At 41.7% G+C, this 21,054-nt stretch overlaps 1 protein-coding gene across 2 annotated transcripts in view; it reads right to left on the bottom strand.

Moving 5' to 3' along the window:
- The window catches only part of SLC24A4 (solute carrier family 24 member 4), a 64,685-nt gene that overhangs the window by 4,294 nt on the left and 39,337 nt on the right, over positions 1-21,054 (bottom strand). The window contains exons 5-15 of one of the 2 annotated variants that reach the window (XM_075192748.1): positions 20,498-20,582; positions 18,862-18,965; positions 17,632-17,706; positions 15,707-15,732; positions 14,412-14,465; positions 11,440-11,582; positions 7,235-7,407; positions 5,915-6,068; positions 5,017-5,183; positions 3,455-3,569; positions 1,817-1,929 (exon numbers count right to left, since the gene is read on the bottom strand). In XM_075192748.1, coding sequence (XP_075048849.1) covers positions 1,817-1,929; positions 3,455-3,569; positions 5,017-5,183; positions 5,915-6,068; positions 7,235-7,407; positions 11,440-11,582; positions 14,412-14,465; positions 15,707-15,732; positions 17,632-17,706; positions 18,862-18,965; positions 20,498-20,582 — 1,209 coding nt within the window. The remainder of the gene's footprint in view (positions 1-1,816; positions 1,930-3,454; positions 3,570-5,016; positions 5,184-5,914; positions 6,069-7,234; positions 7,408-11,439; positions 11,583-14,411; positions 14,466-15,706; positions 15,733-17,631; positions 17,707-18,861; positions 18,966-20,497; positions 20,583-21,054) is intronic. The other variant, XM_075192749.1, reaches the window with a different exon arrangement.

The raw sequence follows: 21,054 nt of genomic DNA, 5'->3' as shown, positions 1-21,054 counted from the left end.
TCCTGACACCTCGTCAGTAACGGAGGCTCCTTCCCGATCTCTGTAAGACCTTGGTCTACAGAGTCAATCCAAAATTCCACAGATTAAGCCGTTGACATTAGGACCATCAAGAGGGTAACACATCACTTCTGCTACTTGATAAGAATTTTTATGATCCAGGTTTTTTTTTTTTGATCCCTGGATGAGATAAAATCTTCTGCTGCTAAAGTTCTCTATCTTACTAACAAAGTAACTTTATCATCCCCAGCAGGAGATATATCAGAGGCTTCGGATACTTCCGCCGGAAACCAATAAAGTTGATGCAATTTAACAGGAATAAAAACTTTCATTGGAGCTTTTTGCAACTTGATAATATCATGGAGTTCCTGTAACAGAAAGGTTTGAGGTTTCTCAAATGTCAGAGAGGAAGGGAGGAGAAGCCCCTGGGGAGATAAAGATTATTGATGGCCAAGAGATTCTCTAACGGGTAATATCTGGGTCATCCAGGGCTACAGCACAGACTATAGGTGCAATTCTACCTCTTGGTTCACATAGGACATTCTCAGGTCTGGTGGAAATCTTTTAAAACTCACTTCATGACCTTTCTAAGCACATGAAGCTCAAAGGCTTTAGAATATGTTTGTACAGTATTATAAATACTGGATATATAATTAATAATCAGTATCAGGTAGTTATAATAGAACGGAACGCAGTCGTCAGAATGCTTCTTGTCCGGTAAACCACACGCCAATCCTGAGGCTCCGGCATAAATGATGTAGCATTAAAAGTCACGGTTCTGGAAGCTTAAATATCTGTGAAAATATAGATGATTTATCTTCAAAGGAACCTGAATATTTGTACAATCTGACAATTTACAGGACAGTTGATGGACCCTGAACGCTGCTTGTAGAGCTCTGCAGAAGTTGCGGCGAGCGGGGAGACCACGGGCACTAAACAAGCACCTATATCTCCCCTACGAGACATCTATTCATACATATGATCTATAGATGCTGTCACCTGAACTCATTTTCCGCGATCTGCCATGACGATGACCTCATACTGTCTATTTTGTATGTCTGTTTTTAGCAGGAGATACAATCAGGTTGAAGTGGTAGAAAACTTCTGCTAATAGAGCAGCCTACGTAATAGATTCAGTCACTGTGTAACAAACTTTGAGAGAAATATGGTAGCAAGCAGTGAGCAACTTCTAGCTAATGTTCTGAACTGCTGGCATTCAAACAAAAGCAAGACAAAACAGTTTACCCTCCTCTAAAACCTGTCAAAATAATTTATTCAAGTTTTGCTGCACTTCGCCATTGCCATCGTTATGACATATTTTAGGGTCCACCATTTTCTGTGCAACTCGAGTTTTACTTGCGCTCGACCACGCGCATGGTGATTTCATCTGCGATATCAGCAATTTACTCTGATATCACTGGACAGCACGGTGGCTCAGTGGTTAGCACTTTTTCCCCACAGCACTGGGGTCATGAGTTCAATTCCCGACCATGGCCTTATCTGTGTGGAGTTTGTATGTTCTCCCCATGTTTGCGTAGGTTTCCTCCGGGTGCTCCGGTTTCCTCCCACACTCCAAAAACATACTAGTAGGTTAATTGGCTGCTATCAAAATTAACCCTAGTCTGTGTCGGTGTGTGTGTGTTAGGGAACTTAGATTGTAAGCTCCAATGGGGCAGGGACTGATGTGAATGAGTTCTCTGTACAGCGCTGCGGAATCAGTGGCGCTATGTAAATAAATGGTGATGATATAGTGATGATGTGCTGCCCCAAAAAAAACAGATTGGAACATTTTAGGAGTGTCAATACCAACACAACTTACCGTTGATCCATAGTGAATTACCATCGTTTGAAGCCCCCAGGGAACCCCAAGTCCAACCAGAATGTCAAAGACGTTGCTCCCTATTGTATTGGAAACGGCCATATCCCCAAGTCCTGCAAGATAAAAGTGCAATTACTGCAACCAACACATGTCAGACAGTCACACCTCAAACTTCCTGTATCAACCTTGTACTGTTTTTGTGGTTTTTATGTCTATTATAATGTTTTCTATTGGGTGAGGATGGGGGGTTCTTAGTTTTACATTCTCAAAATAGCCCTACGGTTGTCCCAGCTGTTTTGAGCAGCAATGAATGTTGCACGGTGTTATCAGGACATGAGTGGGTGTATATGTACGTTTTTGTGGTTAAAAAAAAAAGAAGGCAACTTTGCAAGTGGAAATTTCCCTGGTCGGGTGCTCTTTCAGCGTCTCTTGTAATGCTTTTCTTGTTAGTTAGTAAAAAAGCCACTTTTATATCACTGTTAGTGGGCTTTTTCGCAAACATAGGTATATACACCCAGATAGTTTAGAATTTTATAACTGTAGCACCCCCCACCTGCCCCAGCCTCTACTGAGAGACTGAACCATGTATCTATAGACTTTTCTGTAGAGAAGTCTTCCTAATCTCACCTTACACTCTCCCACACTCCCATTTCAGACTAATGTGTCCTCTCTGTCCAAAAATCCTTGTGTTTAAATATGTTGGACCTGAGTCATTACGGAGCGCAAAGCAAAAAAATGGAGCAAATTTGCCCCTTGGCAAAACCATGTTGCATTGAAGGGGGAGGTAAATTTAAAATGTGGGGAAAGATTTATAGTTAGGGTAGGGCATGTCCTAGATCAACTTTAAATGTGTAAAAATAAATCTATCAAGTATTTGTGTGCTACTAAAAAGCAGCCAGTATTTAACTTATGTGCAAAATAATAAACTAATTTGCACCCCTTGCATTGTAACATGGTTTGTCCAGGATAATTTTTACTCCTTTTTTTGCCTTACTTTCCAGAATGACTCAGACCCATTGACTTCTAATACCCTTAATATGTTCAAATGTTTCTATCAACAAAGTTGCCACATCTCCTACATAGTGAGAGGTGAAATCCCAAAGAGTCTGCAGGTTCACACTGCAGACAGGATTAAACTCCCACTCGTGTTTTCATACAGCACACAGACACACGGTTGCACCACATGGGTATAATTAGTTTGTTATTTTCTTTACTGATTAATTTAGCGCTCCAGAGGAGAATAAAAGAATGTTTGTGTGTTGTGGGCGGGGGCGACCGTTGCCAGTTAGGTGACCGGTGACTAGACAGAAGATGCATGTCTAGATAGAGACAGGGTCGCAGGGATTTTGAATGACTACGGGTGTCATGAAATGCTGAACAAACTGCTGCCCTTATCATCCTGACAATAAAAGTGGACACTCGATTCGGCTATCCTGGAGTGACGTGTTGTATAAATACCAACCTCATTCCAACCTGTTCCTTGTAGAACAAGCAGAGAAATCAGCAATTCTTTACTAAAATTCATTCAACGTTGGGAGATGTAGAGAAATGAGATAGAAAACAAGTTTGACGGAACACTGAGGAGGGATAAGAACAATGGGAAAGTAACGTGGATAGAACAGGAGGCAGGGGAGGTACCTTGTCTTGCTACTATCAGGCTGGCCATACAGTCCGGGACGCTGGTGCCGGCAGCCAGGAATGTGATACCCATTATAACATCGGGGATCCCCAGAGTATAGCCGATGACTGTCACCTGTGCAGGTATAAAGGAGACAGAGGTAACACTAGGTCACACCCCCCGGAGCATGTTTAGTCATACTTGCCAACTCTCTCGGAATGTCCGGGAGACTCCCGAAATTCGGGTCGGTCTCCCGGACTCCCGGGAGAGCAGGCAAGTCTCCCACATCCCAGAATTCCCTGGCCAAAATAACGCAATTCGCTGTCAATCGCGTCATTTTGGCCCCGCGACGAAACAGCATTTTTGTTGCGGGGGGGGGGAATGACGCGATTGACCACGCCCCTCCCCCTCCTGCCCTCTGGTCACGCCCCTCTCCCGAACTGCACTGTCTAAAAGTAGGCATGTATGTGTTTAGTTCATCACAGATTTGGAGACGGGATCTAAAAAGGAAGTTGAGACATTGTAACCATATTTAATACAACTTATATGAGATTTAAAAGGGTTTGTACTGGGAGAGAGATGGATATCTGAGATTGTTGCCCTCACTTATACTAGGACCTCACATCTGACTTTATGTTGTTTCAGATTAGTCTCTAACAATGTAATGTAACTGCTGTCCTGGGCTTGTTCTATATAAAGTGGGGGGGACGGGTTCCATTCCGGCTGTAGATGACACACAAGTAAGATGTTCTCTCCATGTATCTCACCCTGTCTCTTGCATTGGTGTAATCCGTGTGTCTTGCTTCACTCTCAGTAATACAATAACTGCTAACTGAGAGTTCTCAAATACATCATCAAGAAATAATTAAAAAATTAAAGGATCATTTAATATTTATTTATAAACACTGTCATGGAGTGATTATATAGTAAGATGTGCAATGATTTCATTTCCTTTAACAAAATAAGATACATTTATACTATTTAATCATTGACATAATTAACAGCTGTAGCATATTGATATTTTCACATATAAAAAGTAAAAAAAAAAGAAATCAGAGCAGATTGTGACATTTTATATCATGTACAATAAATCCTTATATTTGGTGAGTAGCGATGTCATCACTTGTAGAGATGTAAAGCCCGTAATTAAACATTATATTTGGTGACAATTGATGTCACTTGAGTCATTGTGATGGATTATACAGTGCAGGTAAAACACACCTGGATATAAGGATCATACAAGTTATGTTGCTTGTTTCAAATCAAAACTTGTACATTAAAATGGACAATGTACCGGTACTGTAATATAATGAAAAGGACAATAGAAGCTACTAAACTGTCCTTGGACTTTATGAACAATTAGTATCTTTAGCTTGGTTGCTTTGTACGAACCATTACCCAAAGTCTGACCAAACAGTGCCACCTAGTGACCACACTATCAAGAAAAACTTTACAAAGTTTGGTGTATTCCCGAAAAATATCATCTCTCTGAAATGAGAACACTCACACAAGGGCCAATAGTGTTCATCTTTCCACCGGACTTACCAACGTGACGACCTGGTAGCTATAGAGCATTACTCACCATCCAGACCATGAGGTAGGAGAAGATGGCGATCCAGATGGTGGAGAGGATGAAGGTGAGCATGAAGAAGTTCGCCCAGCGCGGTTTGCCACAGTTCGGGATGGAGAAATACAGGATACATATTAAAGGCCAGGAAAACGCCCACTTAAACTGGTTCACGCAGCCATCTAAATGAATGCGAAGCAATAGAGTGTAAGCTCTTCGAGACACACTACGTTGTTAGCGACTGGCATTTATAAACGGTTCCAGAAAAGAACCAGGAAACAACAACCAGGAAATGCTGGGAATAATTAGAGAAATGTTTTATTTAAAATTTGCCAGAATCATAGAAGCTGCAGACAATGCCGACGACATGACATTTTTTCCAGGGTATTTTAGACTAAAAGAATTATGTAAAATGTTGTTCTTCATAATATTAGTACCTGCATTTGTAAATGTGGCGTTGCAGAGGTTTAAGGCTGTTTCGCCAGATCCCAGAGCAAAATCGATTTTCCCCGTTATTAATTTATATGTCTGAATGTCTAACCTCACTTCTATTGACTTATTTCATGTCCTCTGTTCATCTTTCTGTCTATATAACCACACACCCTTCATTTATTTATACAGTGTATTTGTTTGTTAGTATTTATCCTCATGTTCGCTGATAATTTATTTGTATAAGTCTATGTAACCTTGTGTCCTCTATTGATTTTCATGCTGCTGAATGTGTAACCTCATGTCTTCTATTGATTTCTTTTCATGTCTTCTTTTCACCTTTCTGTCTATATAACCACACGTCTTTCATTTATGTCTATAATTAATTTCTTTGTTAGTATTTAACCTCTTGGTCGCTGGTAGTTTATCTGCATAAATCTATGGAACTTCTACTAGATTATTAGTGATTCTCCCTGGAACTTACTGGGTACTGAAAATGGCACCAGATAATTGGCCGCCTCATTGTCCTCTTGATAATCATTTTTGTCTCCGTGTAAAAGGCCGTTCTCCAGCAGCTCCTGCTTCCCGTCGAGCGTGGTCGTGCTCACTCCGTTCGCAGACTGGAGAAGTCGCTGTCTCTGCAAGAAGATAGGACGATCACGGGACTAAAGCGTGGTCTGAATGATTATATATATATATTTATATATATGAATTATAGAGAAGAGAAGGCAAACAAAGACATCTCTACTGAAGTGTGAACTCTACAAACAGACAATAGCGCCATACAGAAACCAGATAAACAGGTTATACACTCATCTCTTAATATTTACATTAGACAATTACAAAGAATAAAAACAGGGTTATAATCTTTATAACAACATAGGCTGGGTCCAGATGTCGTAGAACATTGGGAAGGTTTATGAAATAGGGGTTGGGATAAGAAATACATTTATTAAATAACAAGGCTGAGCAGCAGACATTGGGCTATATCTGGCTCACTTAAATGTTTTCAGTGCAGAGAGATTTTATTTAAAGATAGACATCATCTCAAGTAATTCTCTGAGTTTCTCCGAGTTTACGCTGTTCCTGGTTCTCTGCAGTGTTGCTTTGAGGATTGCAAAATATTGCAACACAGACATAAACCACAATGTTGTTAAACTGAGGAAATGAGGAGAACGGGAGAAACAGCAACAGCATCATTATGGTCAGTAACAGTAATGGTCCTTGTTACAGTATTTGGTAAGAAAGAGAAAGCTGTAACGTTGCGTTACTTGGTTGCGTTTCCTGCTAACAGCTCCAGTCAAATCGGAAGAGGGCGAGGACAGATCAATTAGTGGCCATTTTCCAAGAAGAGACAATTTCCCGTTTATCAATTCAATAGAAATCATTTGCGCCTCATGTACCCTTAAAAAATAATGATCATTAACATGTACAAGCTCCTGACTCTGTACCCTCTACAGATATCTGCCTACGCTGCTGGTGGTGAGTGTGTACACACTGCCACATTTGTCTGACATCGTTCCACCGTTAAACGTGATATTTACTAATATAATATTTTTTACTTAAGTGTTGGTGTTAATGCTGCGTCCTAGAGACCAGACTGAAAAAAATACCCAGGTCTAGATCACTCAAGTGAGCAACACCGCCAACGTTAGCCTAAAACTGCCCCCTTCACCCTGTAAACAGTACAAAATGGGACACCCGGCCGTCTGCTCGGTGTAACATTAGGTGAATACAGAACACAATACAATCTCTAACAATGAACATAACTCAAATCTACACGCAAGATGCTAATTCTCAATACCTCGTTAATTATGAGCCTGCTTGCCATCCGTAGCCTGGTCCTTGGCGGAAATTTGTTGGTTATCATTATGCGCAATCCAGCTTCAGGAAACCGATACTTGGGAGGACTGGAGCAGATTATCTCATCCACCATCACCACCGAATTTCTGCCATTATAATGCTGCTCTGTCTTCACTATTCAGAGGAACAGAAGGGTCAAAATATTAGAGAGCCCTCCATGGAGGAACAAAAAGGTGCGGTAAAGAGGTATTAATATCACCCTAACCAGCCTGTCCCTCGTTTCTCACAAAATGTGGATTATAGCATGTACTGTTTATAGCCCTTGCTTTTGTTCCCCATCTCAACAGAGTACCACTGCAGTGTCTAATTACATGTGGATAAGGGGACATTGCAGCTCATTGTAAATATGTATATTGTATCTTGTTGATATTGCATAGAAGCTGTTAGTCTCTGTCCTTAAAGAGAAGCCAGATGGGTTATGGGTAAGGATCAGAATGCAAGATACAGGTGAGGGGGAAGGCTAATTAGAATCCATTGTTCTAAACATAACTAGATGAGACATTTTGTCTAGAGCCCAGCAGGGGACCTTCTGTGGAAGTACAGCTCCTCTCCACTCCTCCTCCACCCCCCTGATACAGCACCCACCAGTGGTTATAAAGGATAGACCCAGGGGTTTGCCCAGGGAGGGGAAAACACTGTGTAAACTAGACCCTAGATATAAGGAGCCACTCCAGGGGGGAAAGGAGATATTCATTCAGGGACCTGAAGGGTCACACTGTTAGATACTGTAGTTGCTGCTAATACCACCCTCATCATCCTTATGTTGCAGCCGACAGTCATAGTTTAGTGACAAATGATGCGCTAAGAATCACCTGAGGTACCATTTCACAGGTTTACAACTGCACGCACAATATTGCAGTTTAAAAGGGTCCATCTTTGTCTAGCCGATTTTACCGATTTGTGACTGCGACTTTGATTAAACCCATTGCTTTTGCTTTCCGCTTGTATTGATACCATAAGACCCGAGTTGGATACAATTCTATCCAGAGGGCAACTTTGTATCATATCCCAAATAATAACTCCCGATGATATAAATAAATGGTTAAAACTCACACATTAAAATTTCCCAGCATGGGGAACAGTAATTCACAATGAAAAGTAAAAGAGAAATTGGTACTTAGGTGTCTAACGTAAGTTATTATCCATGCCAGATAGAAACCGTATAACAACACAAAAGGGCTAAGCAGAGAGGAGAGAAAGTTATGTATCAAGTATTAGGAAAGTTTTAAAGAAATTGTAACTTGCAAGAAAGTTGCACATTTGTTAGTCTCATTATGAGGTAAAGCCAAACAATCACACACCAGTTGTGTAGGTGATAAACATACAAATCTGTTACAGAAAGGGAGAGCGAGCAGGAGGCTATTTACAGTAAGTACCTACAGTAGGTATTGGTGAAAGACAGAGAGGAAATGGGCTGTAGATAGTAAATGAAATTCTACTGGATATAATGCAGCTAAAGAGAAGCACATTCCATGAAGTCATGTTCTGGGGGTATAGATATATTTTTGGAAATAAAAATATCTTACGAGCCTTTACAGATAACAAGACCCTATCCACGATTAAAGCTATTCAAATTTCTGTAACATTTTTAATAACAGTTGATTTAACGGTAAAAAAAGAAAACTTAATAAAATATAACATATTTTGTCAAGATCCAATATATATTTGCATATATCTGTGGTCTGAGTAGAGGTAACTGTCAATCATTTTTCTGCACGTGACTGGCAGTTACCTCTGCTCAGACCACGGAGATTGATTGAGACGGGATCTGGACGTAGTCATTTGATTTCCAAAACTCATCTGCTGCTCACTGTTCATTCATCTTTAATACTCTCAAAGCGCCCCCTAGTGGCAGAAGAATGTACTGCAGCGCCTTTCAATATTATGTTTATGGGGAACACAGTTGATTCAACGCGATAGGTTTTTTAAAAGCAGCAGCAGGCGTGAGGTTAACAAAATCACACGACATTAGAAGACAATGTGGCACATGATACGTCTGTATATAATTCTGTGGGTAACTATAGCAATTTTGGACATTCTATCACATTGCAGTACAGAAGGGGGGTGATGACTATTGCACCCCTGAGAAGGTTGTAGAGGGTACTGGGCTATAAAACAGAAATCTGCAGTAGGTACATATGCCCGCAATATACCCACAAGATCGTGCAGAGCGAGACGACGTTTTCCATTGCTCTGCATTCTGCTCCCATTACTCACGACCATGAGTTTCAGCGACTTGTGATTCATCCTTGTGTAACTTCTACTGACAGCACAGGTTCCTGTTTTCTATTTGCAGCAGGATCACTCTGAGCGTTGTGAAATCACTTAGAATAAGTTCGTCCTGGGAAACTGATAGGTGCGGAGGACGTCGCGTTTTAGGGGTTGTCCGCTGGTCCGTGTTAGAATCGTCTCACGCTGCAACTCCCGGAACTGGCAGAATCGGGGGGATAGATTTACTAAAGCTTCTAAAAAGGAAAAGTGGAGGTGTTGCCCATAGCAACCAATCAGATTCTAGCTGTCATTGTTTGGAGTGTACTAGATACATAATAATTAGAATATTAATGGTTGCTATGGGCAACACCTCCACTCTTTCTTTTTTTTAGAAGTTTTAGTATCCATTGTTATTATCAGATATTATGTGTTCCTCAAGAGAACTGGGACACATTTACTAATTCTGAACATTGTGTGAATTGCTCTGTGAGCTTACTTAACACTTACGTGAATTTGCGTTACTCTCAGGTGACGGGTTGTACAGGAGTATTCTATATCCATACTGGGGCTTTCTATTTCAATTCTTATTATAAGTGTGTCTCCTCTGTGTCTCCTCTATAGGCAATATTTGACTTATACAGCTTACAGAAATAGTCCAAGTGTATTAAGTTCTTTAATGTTAAGATTATATAACTGTGTTTTGTTTTGTAATAAATTATTTTTTAGCATATATTGGGAGCCTATTTGTTTTATTGAGACTTCTGCCATAGTCATAATGAACTATTAACCCTTTGCTGCCTGCCGCTCGCCCTGTATGTATGTGATAAGTCCATTCATAGCTCTACAATAGAGGTCATGGATGCCGTAAGATGTTTTGCAGCATTCAATGCGGTCCAGGACCCTTAAAGTGGAATTCTGGGGGCAGACAACCTATGTGGTTTATGGGGTCGCATGTTTTATTGAGAAGGGTCTGTCCAAATTATACCCCAGACTCATTAGGCTGAGACTCACACTGAGGGCGGAACACTACATCATTTCTCCGATTTTGTAGCGACATCCAAATCCGCGGACCGCAAAGGGGCAGAGCTTACCAGAAATGGGGGTGGAGTTTTACAGAGCGTTGCCCATTTGTGGGTGGAGTTTGGATGATCACCCGCTCCATAGCAAAATTTGGAGGGGGGGTGGCCGGATAACCAGCCTGTCCTTGCGCGGCCCCCTCTATGCCATGGGGGCCCAAGCATGCGCTTGCCCTGATATTATAGTGGGTGCAGCAATGCTATCTTAACAACATTATGGGCCCCCGGGCAAAGCAGTGCACTCGGGCCCCTACCTACACAACCACTCACAGGCAGGCGCGGGCTGGCAATTTCAGCCCGGGGGGCGCACAGGCGGCCGCATCACATGACACACGGGTAAAAATCGGCGATTTTGAATCTGGGGGATGGCCTGCCGGCCGGCCCTAACATTGGTAATTTTGAACGGCCCGGGGGGCCGATGCCCCCCAGCCCAGCCCGCCCCTGCTCACAGGAATAGAAATGTAAATTATAAAAATGTCAATTATAAAAAAATTGGTACCTGCAACGAATATCAGTGTTTAAAAAAACATGCTGTACAGCTGTGCCTTGATACATGGGTGAATAGTTTTTTTTTCTCTTGGGCCCTGCCTATTGGGCCCTATTGCTCATGGGGCACCTGGGCAACTGCCCAGTGTGCCAAGGGAGAAAGACGGCCCTGGGGTGCAGGCAGTGGCGGATCTACAATCACTGAATATAGTTTGGGGGCCGCCCCTCATTTCCCTATAGTCTCTGAATCACACAACAGTAGTAATAAGTCAATGTAACTGTACAGTATATTATATACATCCTGCTGAACAGCGCTCTCTGCTGGTGTGTAATCACAATACAGCGTTATTCTCCCCGGTCTGCTTAGCCTTACCTTTCCACAACAGGGGGACGGAGGGGTCGTCACAAACAGAGGCACAATACACATTACCGTCCTGCAGCTCATTCCCCACGGTGCAGCCGTTCCCCAGGTTCTTATGTTTAATGGTGAACAAGTGCTGCATCTTCATGTTGTATCTGTCATGTAACAGGAGAGAGATATCAGCGGGGTAACAATGTGACAGGTTATAGAATAATAATATACAATGTTAGTGTAGAATACTAGTAAATACATGTTCAAAGAGCAATATATCAATGTGCGTATTTAATGTATTTCACAGCTATGTCCACAGAGCGGATAAGTGTTCTTTTTAATTTTGTATCTTTTACACCACAGCTTCCGTGTTACAAATTGTCCTATTCAGCAGCGGGGAGAAGAACCTATAATCTCACAGATCGGTGATTTATTCAGCGCAGGAAGCAGCCGCATCTGCAGATAATTCCATCTGCTGCCCAGAAGGGGGCAGCGGTGACTAATAAACTCCTGCTGGGATTGCTAGAGCTCCAGACAGAACAGGCGAAGTTCGCTCCTGAAATACTGACACCAGCTCCTGTGCAACCAATTTACTTCTCACCTGATATCATCCAGCAACCGAATGCCGGATCACGTCCTGCTAGCGCATGTCACCTGCGTAATCTGTCACATCCTTAACCCTTAATGTTCAGCAGCGTAACATAGAGCTTTGCAGAACCGCAGAAGCTTCCAAAATCTTTTGTAATTTTTTTAAATAAATATTTTTTTTAAACTTTGATTTTTAATTATTTTTTTACTAGGGAGAACTATCTCTTTTTTGCTCCAAGTCAGTATTGCTGGGGCAGATGAATGTAGATCAGCTGCCCTGGCAGAATATTTATTGATAAATTGCTGCAATAAGGAACTTTGTATCACTGTGATAAGCAGCAATCATAAAAAATATTCTTACTTATCTCTACAAACTGATCCTTAATTATAAATAGACCCGTTAATCCGCCAAGCCGGCCCTCGGCTTCAGGTTAGCCAGGGCCCTATTTGGAAGGGGTAGGTTTGTTGTGTTGGGCAACCCCTTTAATCTTGTACTGAAGAAACACAGTGTGATCTAATCTTTGGTAACAACCATGTGATCCCAAAGGCAAGCCTTTGATTGGTCGGCACAGATTACAAGCGATTATCCCCTCAGGAGACCATGTGCCACGCTCACAACATCCCCTTTTAATCAGCCACTGTTAACTCCTTCCTCACCAGATGGGACAATGACCAGCGTCTTCATCAGTGGAAGAGACACGCGCTAATCTGTGATTCAGCAGACGGGGAAATTAATTAAAGACACAATTGCATGGTATTGCCTGTACTGGAAAATATATTCGGCCTTTGCGGTAAACCTTTCATCTGTCCGCGGTCTGTAGGCCTCCTCTCTGGCACAGAAAGGGTGCATGATTTAGCTGGAGGAAGACTTAAGACCAGCAGAAGCCTATTACTAGCTGAATACTTCTCAAGTTGAATTAGATCTATTCTTCGGTTCTCTGTACGATGGCATCTTGCAAATTTAAAATTGTTACTGAAATGTAAAATTAGTAGAGTGCGGATAAAACATTTAAAGGAGAATTCAAGGTGCAAAAGATTGCAGAGGGTATCTAGCATGGGTTCAGCATGGTAGAGCGACGGTAGTGAGTTAAGACCGTCTTGGGCCATGGACAGTTGTCTAAAAACAGTCTATACCTGTGTCATACTGTGCCACCGTCCTACTCACCCCTTGCCACACAGGTGGCAGAATGAGGGGTTCATTTGTGGCAACGACACAGGAAGCCGCTTAAAGGACCTTTAATAGTCCACATAGATCCACATGGTCATACCACACTTTGATAGTCAAACTATGGCCAAATGTGAGTTCACCGACAATAATAAAATGCAGACTTACCTGAATAATGACAAGAGAACTATCCGACTGTGCTCTCTAACATCCGGATCAGAAGGAATAAAGGCACTGCATTTTTACGTCATTGAAAATGCCATATTAGAAGTTTTAAAACGGCAATTCTGGCTGACGATCCCTAACCCTAACCTGATGACTGACCCTAACCCGATCCCTAACCCTAACCCGATCCCTAACTCTAACCAGATGCCTAACCCTAACCCGATCTGTAACCCTAACCCTAAACCGATCCCTAACCCTAACCTGATGACTGACCCTAACCCGATCCCTAACCCTAAACCGATCCCTAACCCTAAACCGATCCCTAACCCTAACCTGATCCCTAACCCTAACCCTAACCCAATGCCTAACCCTAACCTGATGACTGACCCTAACCTGATCCCTAACCCAGTAACACTTACCTTACATGACAGCCGCCATTGCCACTTTAAAATTGGTAATAACGCTGTCGCCATTTTCATTAACGTAAAAACGCAGAGCCGTATTACTTCTGATCTGGATGCTGGAGAACACAGTCGGATAGTTCTCTTGTCATTAAAGACGTAAGTCTTGATTTTTTTAATGTCAGTGAAATCACGTTCCGGCATATTCTGTCTATGAAGTCGGTGTCGGTGTTATCAGCACCGATAATATCATTACCACCGCAATGCAACACTGTTTTGCCAAGGTGCAAAGTTACTCCTTTTTTTCCCTTTGCTCTCCCTAATGACTCAGGCCTCTCGTGTCTTTTTACTGCTACAAGAAATGCTGAATTTGTCTCCTCCGTCTCATGTGCATAGAATGTCACCGGCGTTAGGAAGAGACGGAACGGTACATAAGATACATTTCTGGAACGGCCGTCTATGTGACATACAAGCCCATATTGTCCTACACCTTGTGAATAATTCTCCACCACACATGGGTCTATATAACACCCCCTCAGGTGATTGATAAAGCCCAATGGATAAAACATAATCATAATCGTTCATAGTGACACGTTAAAGACAAAGAAACATGTTATTGAGAAACGGATATGCTTATATAAACTAATGTGAAATAACTACATTGAAACACTTACTTCATTATAAGTATGTAAATCAGATACATAATTATTAGTATAAGACTTTCCCACCTGAAATCACACAAAAAACATTGTATTCAAAATAAATCATCATACAACACAATGGGACATATAACACATTTGTTGTAAGCAAGGGTTAGACAATCTGTGGCCCTCTGGCTGTTGGGGAACTACAAATCCCAGCATGAGACATAGTTTAAGCAGGCTGTTTCCCACTGTTGTAACCCATAGCAACCAGTATTAAGCTTTCCTTAACAGTCTGATTGGTTGCTATAGGCGAACACAGTTATTCTATTAACAACACGTTATTGAGTGGAAGATTTAGGAAGCAGCAGACAGCAGCGTGGATGGCAGATTGGCCGTTAGCTGATTAGCAACTGTAAGACAACAGTCACTGACATTAGATATCAGAATGTAACAAGTGTGTTTTTATATGGAGACACTTTGTTCAAAAACTATTGCTGCAACAGAGATAAAAGATCATTGTGCAATTTCTCCACTGGGGACGCTGTTCTATAGAGACAATGGATAATATTAAATGACATATCGGCTGAACAAGCAGCAAATCATATCTCATATTGATGTTAATAAATGCAGAAAAGAATATTGTTCTCTGTGCCCATAACTTGAAGTCAACGTTCATAGAGAAATAAAATTCAATGAATTAGACCCTTCACTGACTTTCCAACTGCATTAACTTGGGGTGAATTATCTGACCGGTGGTATGAAAACACCAAGGGGCATATTTACTAAGCTGCTGGTTTGAAAAAGTGGAGATGTTGCCTATAGCAACCAATCAGATTCTAGTTATCATTTTGCAGAATGCACTAAATAAATGACAGCTATAATCTGATTGGTTGCTATAGGCAACATCTACACTTTTTTTTTAAAACCAGCAGTTTAGTAAATATACCCCCAACTGTTTAATTCATTACCGCAGAATGCAATTGGAAAATCAGAGTGAAAAACAAGAGCAGAATATTCTGTCCCGGGTGAAATTAATTATTTGTAAAATATGAGTAATATCCACTTGTATAACCAAAAGTATTTCATGGACAGCGCACGGAAATAGAAGAACTTGGGACGCAGTGTAGCGTCTCCTGGTTTCCTGAATACATTTTACCCCTTGAGGAGTTTTTCTTACACAATCTGCGGTCCGTGAAACGCTTCAGCTTGATATTATATGTGATCCCAGCATCAGTAATTACATTGTGTATGTTTATACAGTTATAACGAACGCACTGTGACATTCGTACTTGTCAGACAGGAGGGAGCGAGCACTGCAGACTTACCAAACTATAACTTCATCGTAAATAAACTGGAAAAGATAACAAAAGATTACACACATTAAAATAAGGACAAACAAATATGATTTCATTTATAATAAATTCATTGGAATTTGAAGCCAAAGTTCCTGCTTCCTATTTTCTCTTTGTTACTGTCAAACTTTTATAGTCAAAAAGAAATATCATACACTGGAGAACTCCGCCAGCAGGCCAGGATTTACAGATGTCCAGATAAACAGAGGGGACATCGTTTACGACAGGCACAGGATCTGCCATTATTATGTCAGCCACTTTGGGGTGTTTGAAGCTTAGTTTTGCATTGTGCAAACTGCACCAGCAAATATGTTTCTCTGGTGAAGTGCAGAACGAGGTTCCGATTTCTGCCAGCTCAGACCCAGTGATAAATTAAGGTTTTTTTGTGCAGTTAAAATGGTCGGGTATCCCTCTGAGTGAGGAACACCCCTAAAAATATGTCCTCTCCACAGCTTTATCTCAGTAATCTGAAATGGAATCTCGTTTGTGTACTCACAACCTAGGTGCCTATAAGCAGGGCTGCCATCAGAAACTGTGGGGCCCAGTACCAATTAATCTGACAGGACCCCCCTCCCCATACATGGGCCCCCTTCCCATTCACCATACATATGCCCCCTATCCCTCATCACAGTAAAGGTTCCCCTCCCCCTAAGAAAATGTCCCCCTCTCCTCTCCCCAATCACAGTTAATGTCCCCCTCTTCCCCCCATCACAGTTAATGTCCCCCTCTCCCCTCCCCGATCACAGTTAATATCCCCCTCCCACAATCACAGTTAATGTCCCCCTTCCACCATTCACAGTTAGTGTCCCCCTCCCCCAATCATAGTTAATGTCCCCTCTCCCCTCCCCCCAATCACAGTTAATGTCCCCTCTCCCCCAATCACAGTTAATGTCCCCTCTCCCCTCCCCGATCACAGTTAATGTCCCCTCTCCCCTCCCTGATCACAGTTAATGTCCCCTCTCCCCTCCCTGATCACAGTTAATATCCCCCTCCCCCATTCACAGTTAATGTCCCCTCCCCCAATCACAGTTAGTGTCCCCCTCCCCCAATCACAGTTAATGTCCCCTATCCCCTCCCAATCACAGTTAATGTCCCCCTCTCCTTCCCCAATCACAGTACAGTCATCTGTACCCCCCCCCCCCCCCCCCCCATCGGGTCAGTCCCATTTGGGGCTACCGTGGGCTGGGTCACTGGGGTACCTACATTTTTTATTCTTTAAAATGTTCCTAATAGGCTGCTGAGCCGAGTCCCAACCCCCGGGCTAAAATTTGCCAGCTGTCCCCTGGCAGAGTCTTACAATGTATAGAAGAAGGAGGCGACTGACTGCGCCTGGACTGGACGTGGGGAGTAAATCTGTGGTCAGCGTCAGGATGACACCAAAGCCGCAGGCGCAGGGACCTGGGGGGAGGGTAGTGGCACCAATGGTCCTTTAAGGGGTCGTAGATGAGTAACTCTGAAACGTCACATGACAACAGAGAGAACAGCGAGGGCCTTTGGGGGCGTCAGGTTGGGTGACCCCTCATCTACAGCCCCCTGACCAATCGCAGTTCTCGCTGTGGCGTTACTTCCACCACTGATCCCACCAGCTGCCGGTACGGTGAGATTATAGAAGTGATATCAGTCATGTATTCCTGTCACATATATGAACAGATGTCTCCACGGCCGGCACTGAATAGATTCCTTTCTCTCGCCGCAGTCCTGGGAAGCTGAGAGAAAGTTTGGCTTCTGCTCGTAACACATGAAATAATATGAAGCTGTGCACGGTAAGGTATTAATTATTCATGAAAATCTGGTGCGGATTATATTACGTGTAGGACAAAGCATGAAACATACTGTGCGTGAGACATGTTCCTGAAATACCGCTATGAATATGTAACAGGAGATTACACGTCACTTACGATAATTAGAGCTATTATTGCTAGAATGTAGTACATGGAGTCTCGGAACAACGACCACCAGGTAAGACGCACAACCTGCAGGGGGAGACCAGACAATTGGGAAAATTAGTGTTTTATTATCAATCCACAAAACCAGAAAGCTATGACACAGATATATATATATATAGGCAGATAGATAAATATATATATTATATATACAGTGGTTGAGGTTTTGATCCCGAACAAGGAACTTTACAGCTGGGACTCACGTCCGCAGTGGGCGGAGTCAAAGCTCTAAATCAGCAGTGGGAGCGTCCAACATCAAATGCAAATGAATGTAATATAAACAGAGTTAGTGAACACGGACAGTGTATTGAAAATCCAGGACATTCCAGCTAGATAGAAGATAAACCCAAATTTGAATTTTTGAAAACCACACGGGTATACCTCCCAACATTTAAGTTTTCTATATCAGAACACATCTACACTCCTTCTGAGAAGGGGGCGTGGCTTGTCACAGTACTGGGCGTGGTCACGTCTTCAGAAGCTCTGCCCCCAACATTCCTGGAGACACCATGAGAGCTGATTTAATCTCAGTATTTAAAGTTTTCAGTGCAAATTAAGTCAAATGTGTGTAAAAAAAAAAAACAATATTAAAAAAATAGTTACAAATTCTAATTACTATCATGGATTATTCGGAAAGTGGTGCCCGAATAACTGCAAAAGTCACCATCGCAATTTATTAAGACCACTGGTAATTTACAAAATGACACAATATATCACAAACTAATCAGTGAGGGTATAACATAATCAAAAGGTATTTAAAAAAAGAAAGAAAGATATGCTGATGGCAGACTGTGTACATTGGCATCTCACAAAGCGATAGCAAAAGAAAAAAATAGAATAATGTAACACACATCATCCTAACAACATATAAATATCAATAAATAGAATTGCAAATATCCCTCATTAATAGATCAAACGCCATAAAGGGAAAATCAGTCAGAACAATGTGAAATCCTAACATTACAGACACATATAAATGCAAGGGGTCTAGTAGTTGTTGTATGCAAAGTAAGAATTAGTGGGGATGGATGGATGGATGGATGGATGGATAGATGGATGGATGGATGGATGGATGGAAGGATGGACGGATGGATAGATGGATGGATGGATGGATGGATGGATGGATGGATGGATGGATGGATAGATGGATGGATGGATGGAAGGATGGATGGATTAGTATCTTACCTGCCCGGCAAAAACGCCACAGACACCAATAATACAAAGAATATTAAAAACAGCCGATCCAACAATTGTCCCGACACCGACATCACCGTGAGTAATAAAAACTCCTATAAGACAAGACAAACGGTTACAGTCACCAGTTGGTTCATGTCTGTCCATGGGAATCAGCACTGCGGTTGAGAACCACACACATAACATCCTCCAGCTCTACATGGACAACAATGTCTATAATGCCTGATAACAGAGGACAACAGCTTGCTTTTTTCCCCCATAACATGTTTCTACACAGTATCTAACTATTGTCAGACTTTGGGAACTCATGTAAACTATCTGTGTATATAGAAACCGCTGGTATTTTCAATTTACCAGATCACTAACCCATTATCCAAGTAACCTTCAAATAAAAGAGCTATTTATAACATTGGCACATATATGTGTATCAGATTCAGGAACTTGTCAGAGCTGAAGATATTTGAGATATAGATGTAATAATGGGGGGAAGATTGTTTTCCTATGCACAGCACACATCCTGGTAATGTTTTAGCGATCTTCTAAATTCATTTTAAGGTTCCAACTATCTAAAATTCCCCAAAGCCAAGTAATATATAACCCCAGCAGGTGGCAGTCAGTGCTTGTATTACACCATTTTACAGATACGGTTTATTTGTACAATATAATTGCTGTACGTTATCACCATTCATAAGTCTAATCTGCAATTACAATGTTATGAGCTAGTTGTTTTTTGCAAGCAAAAAAGTTGTAGGAGAGATTAAACACCTCTGTAATAATCCATAATATCAACACTCAGGGATTATCTCAATTAAGATAAATTCTGCGTGTCTGGTGTAATATTTGTGGCAGGTGTCCTGCAACAAAGCCAGGTATAAAGGCTTGTTCACACAGGGGTTTTAATAGTGTTTTTCCACATTTCCTTGCAAGTAACATTATTACAGACCGTCTCTGTTCTATCCAGAATGCGACCAGCAAAGTGTGAAAACCTCTAGTGATCTGCACTTCTGAATAAGCCCTTACAGTTGGTGCTGGGTGAGTATACGGTTTATTAACGCGTTTAGAATGTATTGGTATTAGTTAATGCATTATTGAAGTATACATGGCTAATCTAAGATTACCCACATTTCTGACGTTATCCATAAAGCAAACAAAATACATTATCTGTATTACCTCATAGTAAAAATAATAATAATAATAATAATAATAATAATAATAATAATAATAGCAATAATAATGTTTATTTCAGTAATTATCATGATAACTTCAAGATCACGCTATGTACACCTACAGTAATCCTGTCACATACACACAACGGAGGCAGCCATTTTGTGCGCCAATACTCATGAGAATGCAGCCTATTCTGTGTGCCTCAGTGATGCCCCTGTTTTCTAGTAAACTGAGAGTCTCAATGTTGCATTAGCCGACTGGGTGGTCTCATTTACTAATTTTAGTTGCCAAATTTGCACTGAACCACAACAACCAATCAGCAATGAGCTGTTATATGTCGAGTGCAAGTTACAAACTTAAAGAAAGTGTCTGATTGGCTGTTGTGATGCAGTGCAATGTTAGTACTTCACGGACTTCTAGAATTCTCTGTACATCCGTTGGTCCCTGTGTCAGAACTCACCAATAACGGAGGCAAATAACTCTGGAGTAGAGCTGCCAGCTGCCATGAATGTTGCCCCAGCCACGTCCTCGCTCAGATGCAGCCTCTGTAAGACACATAGGAACATAGAGTTTGACGGCAGATAAGAACCACTTGGCCCATCTAGTCTGCCCATTTTATAACCTATGGTAACCTCAAACCCTATGTGATCCTTAGTTCTTTGTAAGGATATCCTTATGTCTATCCCAAGCATGTTTATATTGCTGTACTGTATTATCCTCTACCACCTCTGATGGGAGGCTATTCCACTTATCCACTACCCTTTCTGGGAAGTAGTTTTTCCTCACATTACTCCTGAACCTCCTTCCCCCCAGTGTCAGTGCATGTCCTCGTGTTCTAATACTTCTCTTCCCCCCCAGTGTCAGTACATGTCCTCGTGTTCTAATACTTCTCTTCCCCCCCAGTGTCAGTACATGTCCTCGTGTTCTAATACTTCTCTTCCCCCCAGTGTCAGTATATGTCCTCGTGTTCTAATACTTCTCTTCCCTCCAGTGTCAGTACATGTCCTCGTGTTCTAA

This window comes from Mixophyes fleayi, chromosome 12, assembly GCF_038048845.1.
Source record: "Mixophyes fleayi isolate aMixFle1 chromosome 12, aMixFle1.hap1, whole genome shotgun sequence".
In the NCBI taxonomy this organism is placed as follows: Eukaryota; Metazoa; Chordata; class Amphibia; order Anura; family Limnodynastidae; genus Mixophyes; species Mixophyes fleayi.
The sequence above is the reverse complement of the archived record's forward strand: the minus strand, read 5'-3'. Positions and strand labels throughout refer to the sequence as shown.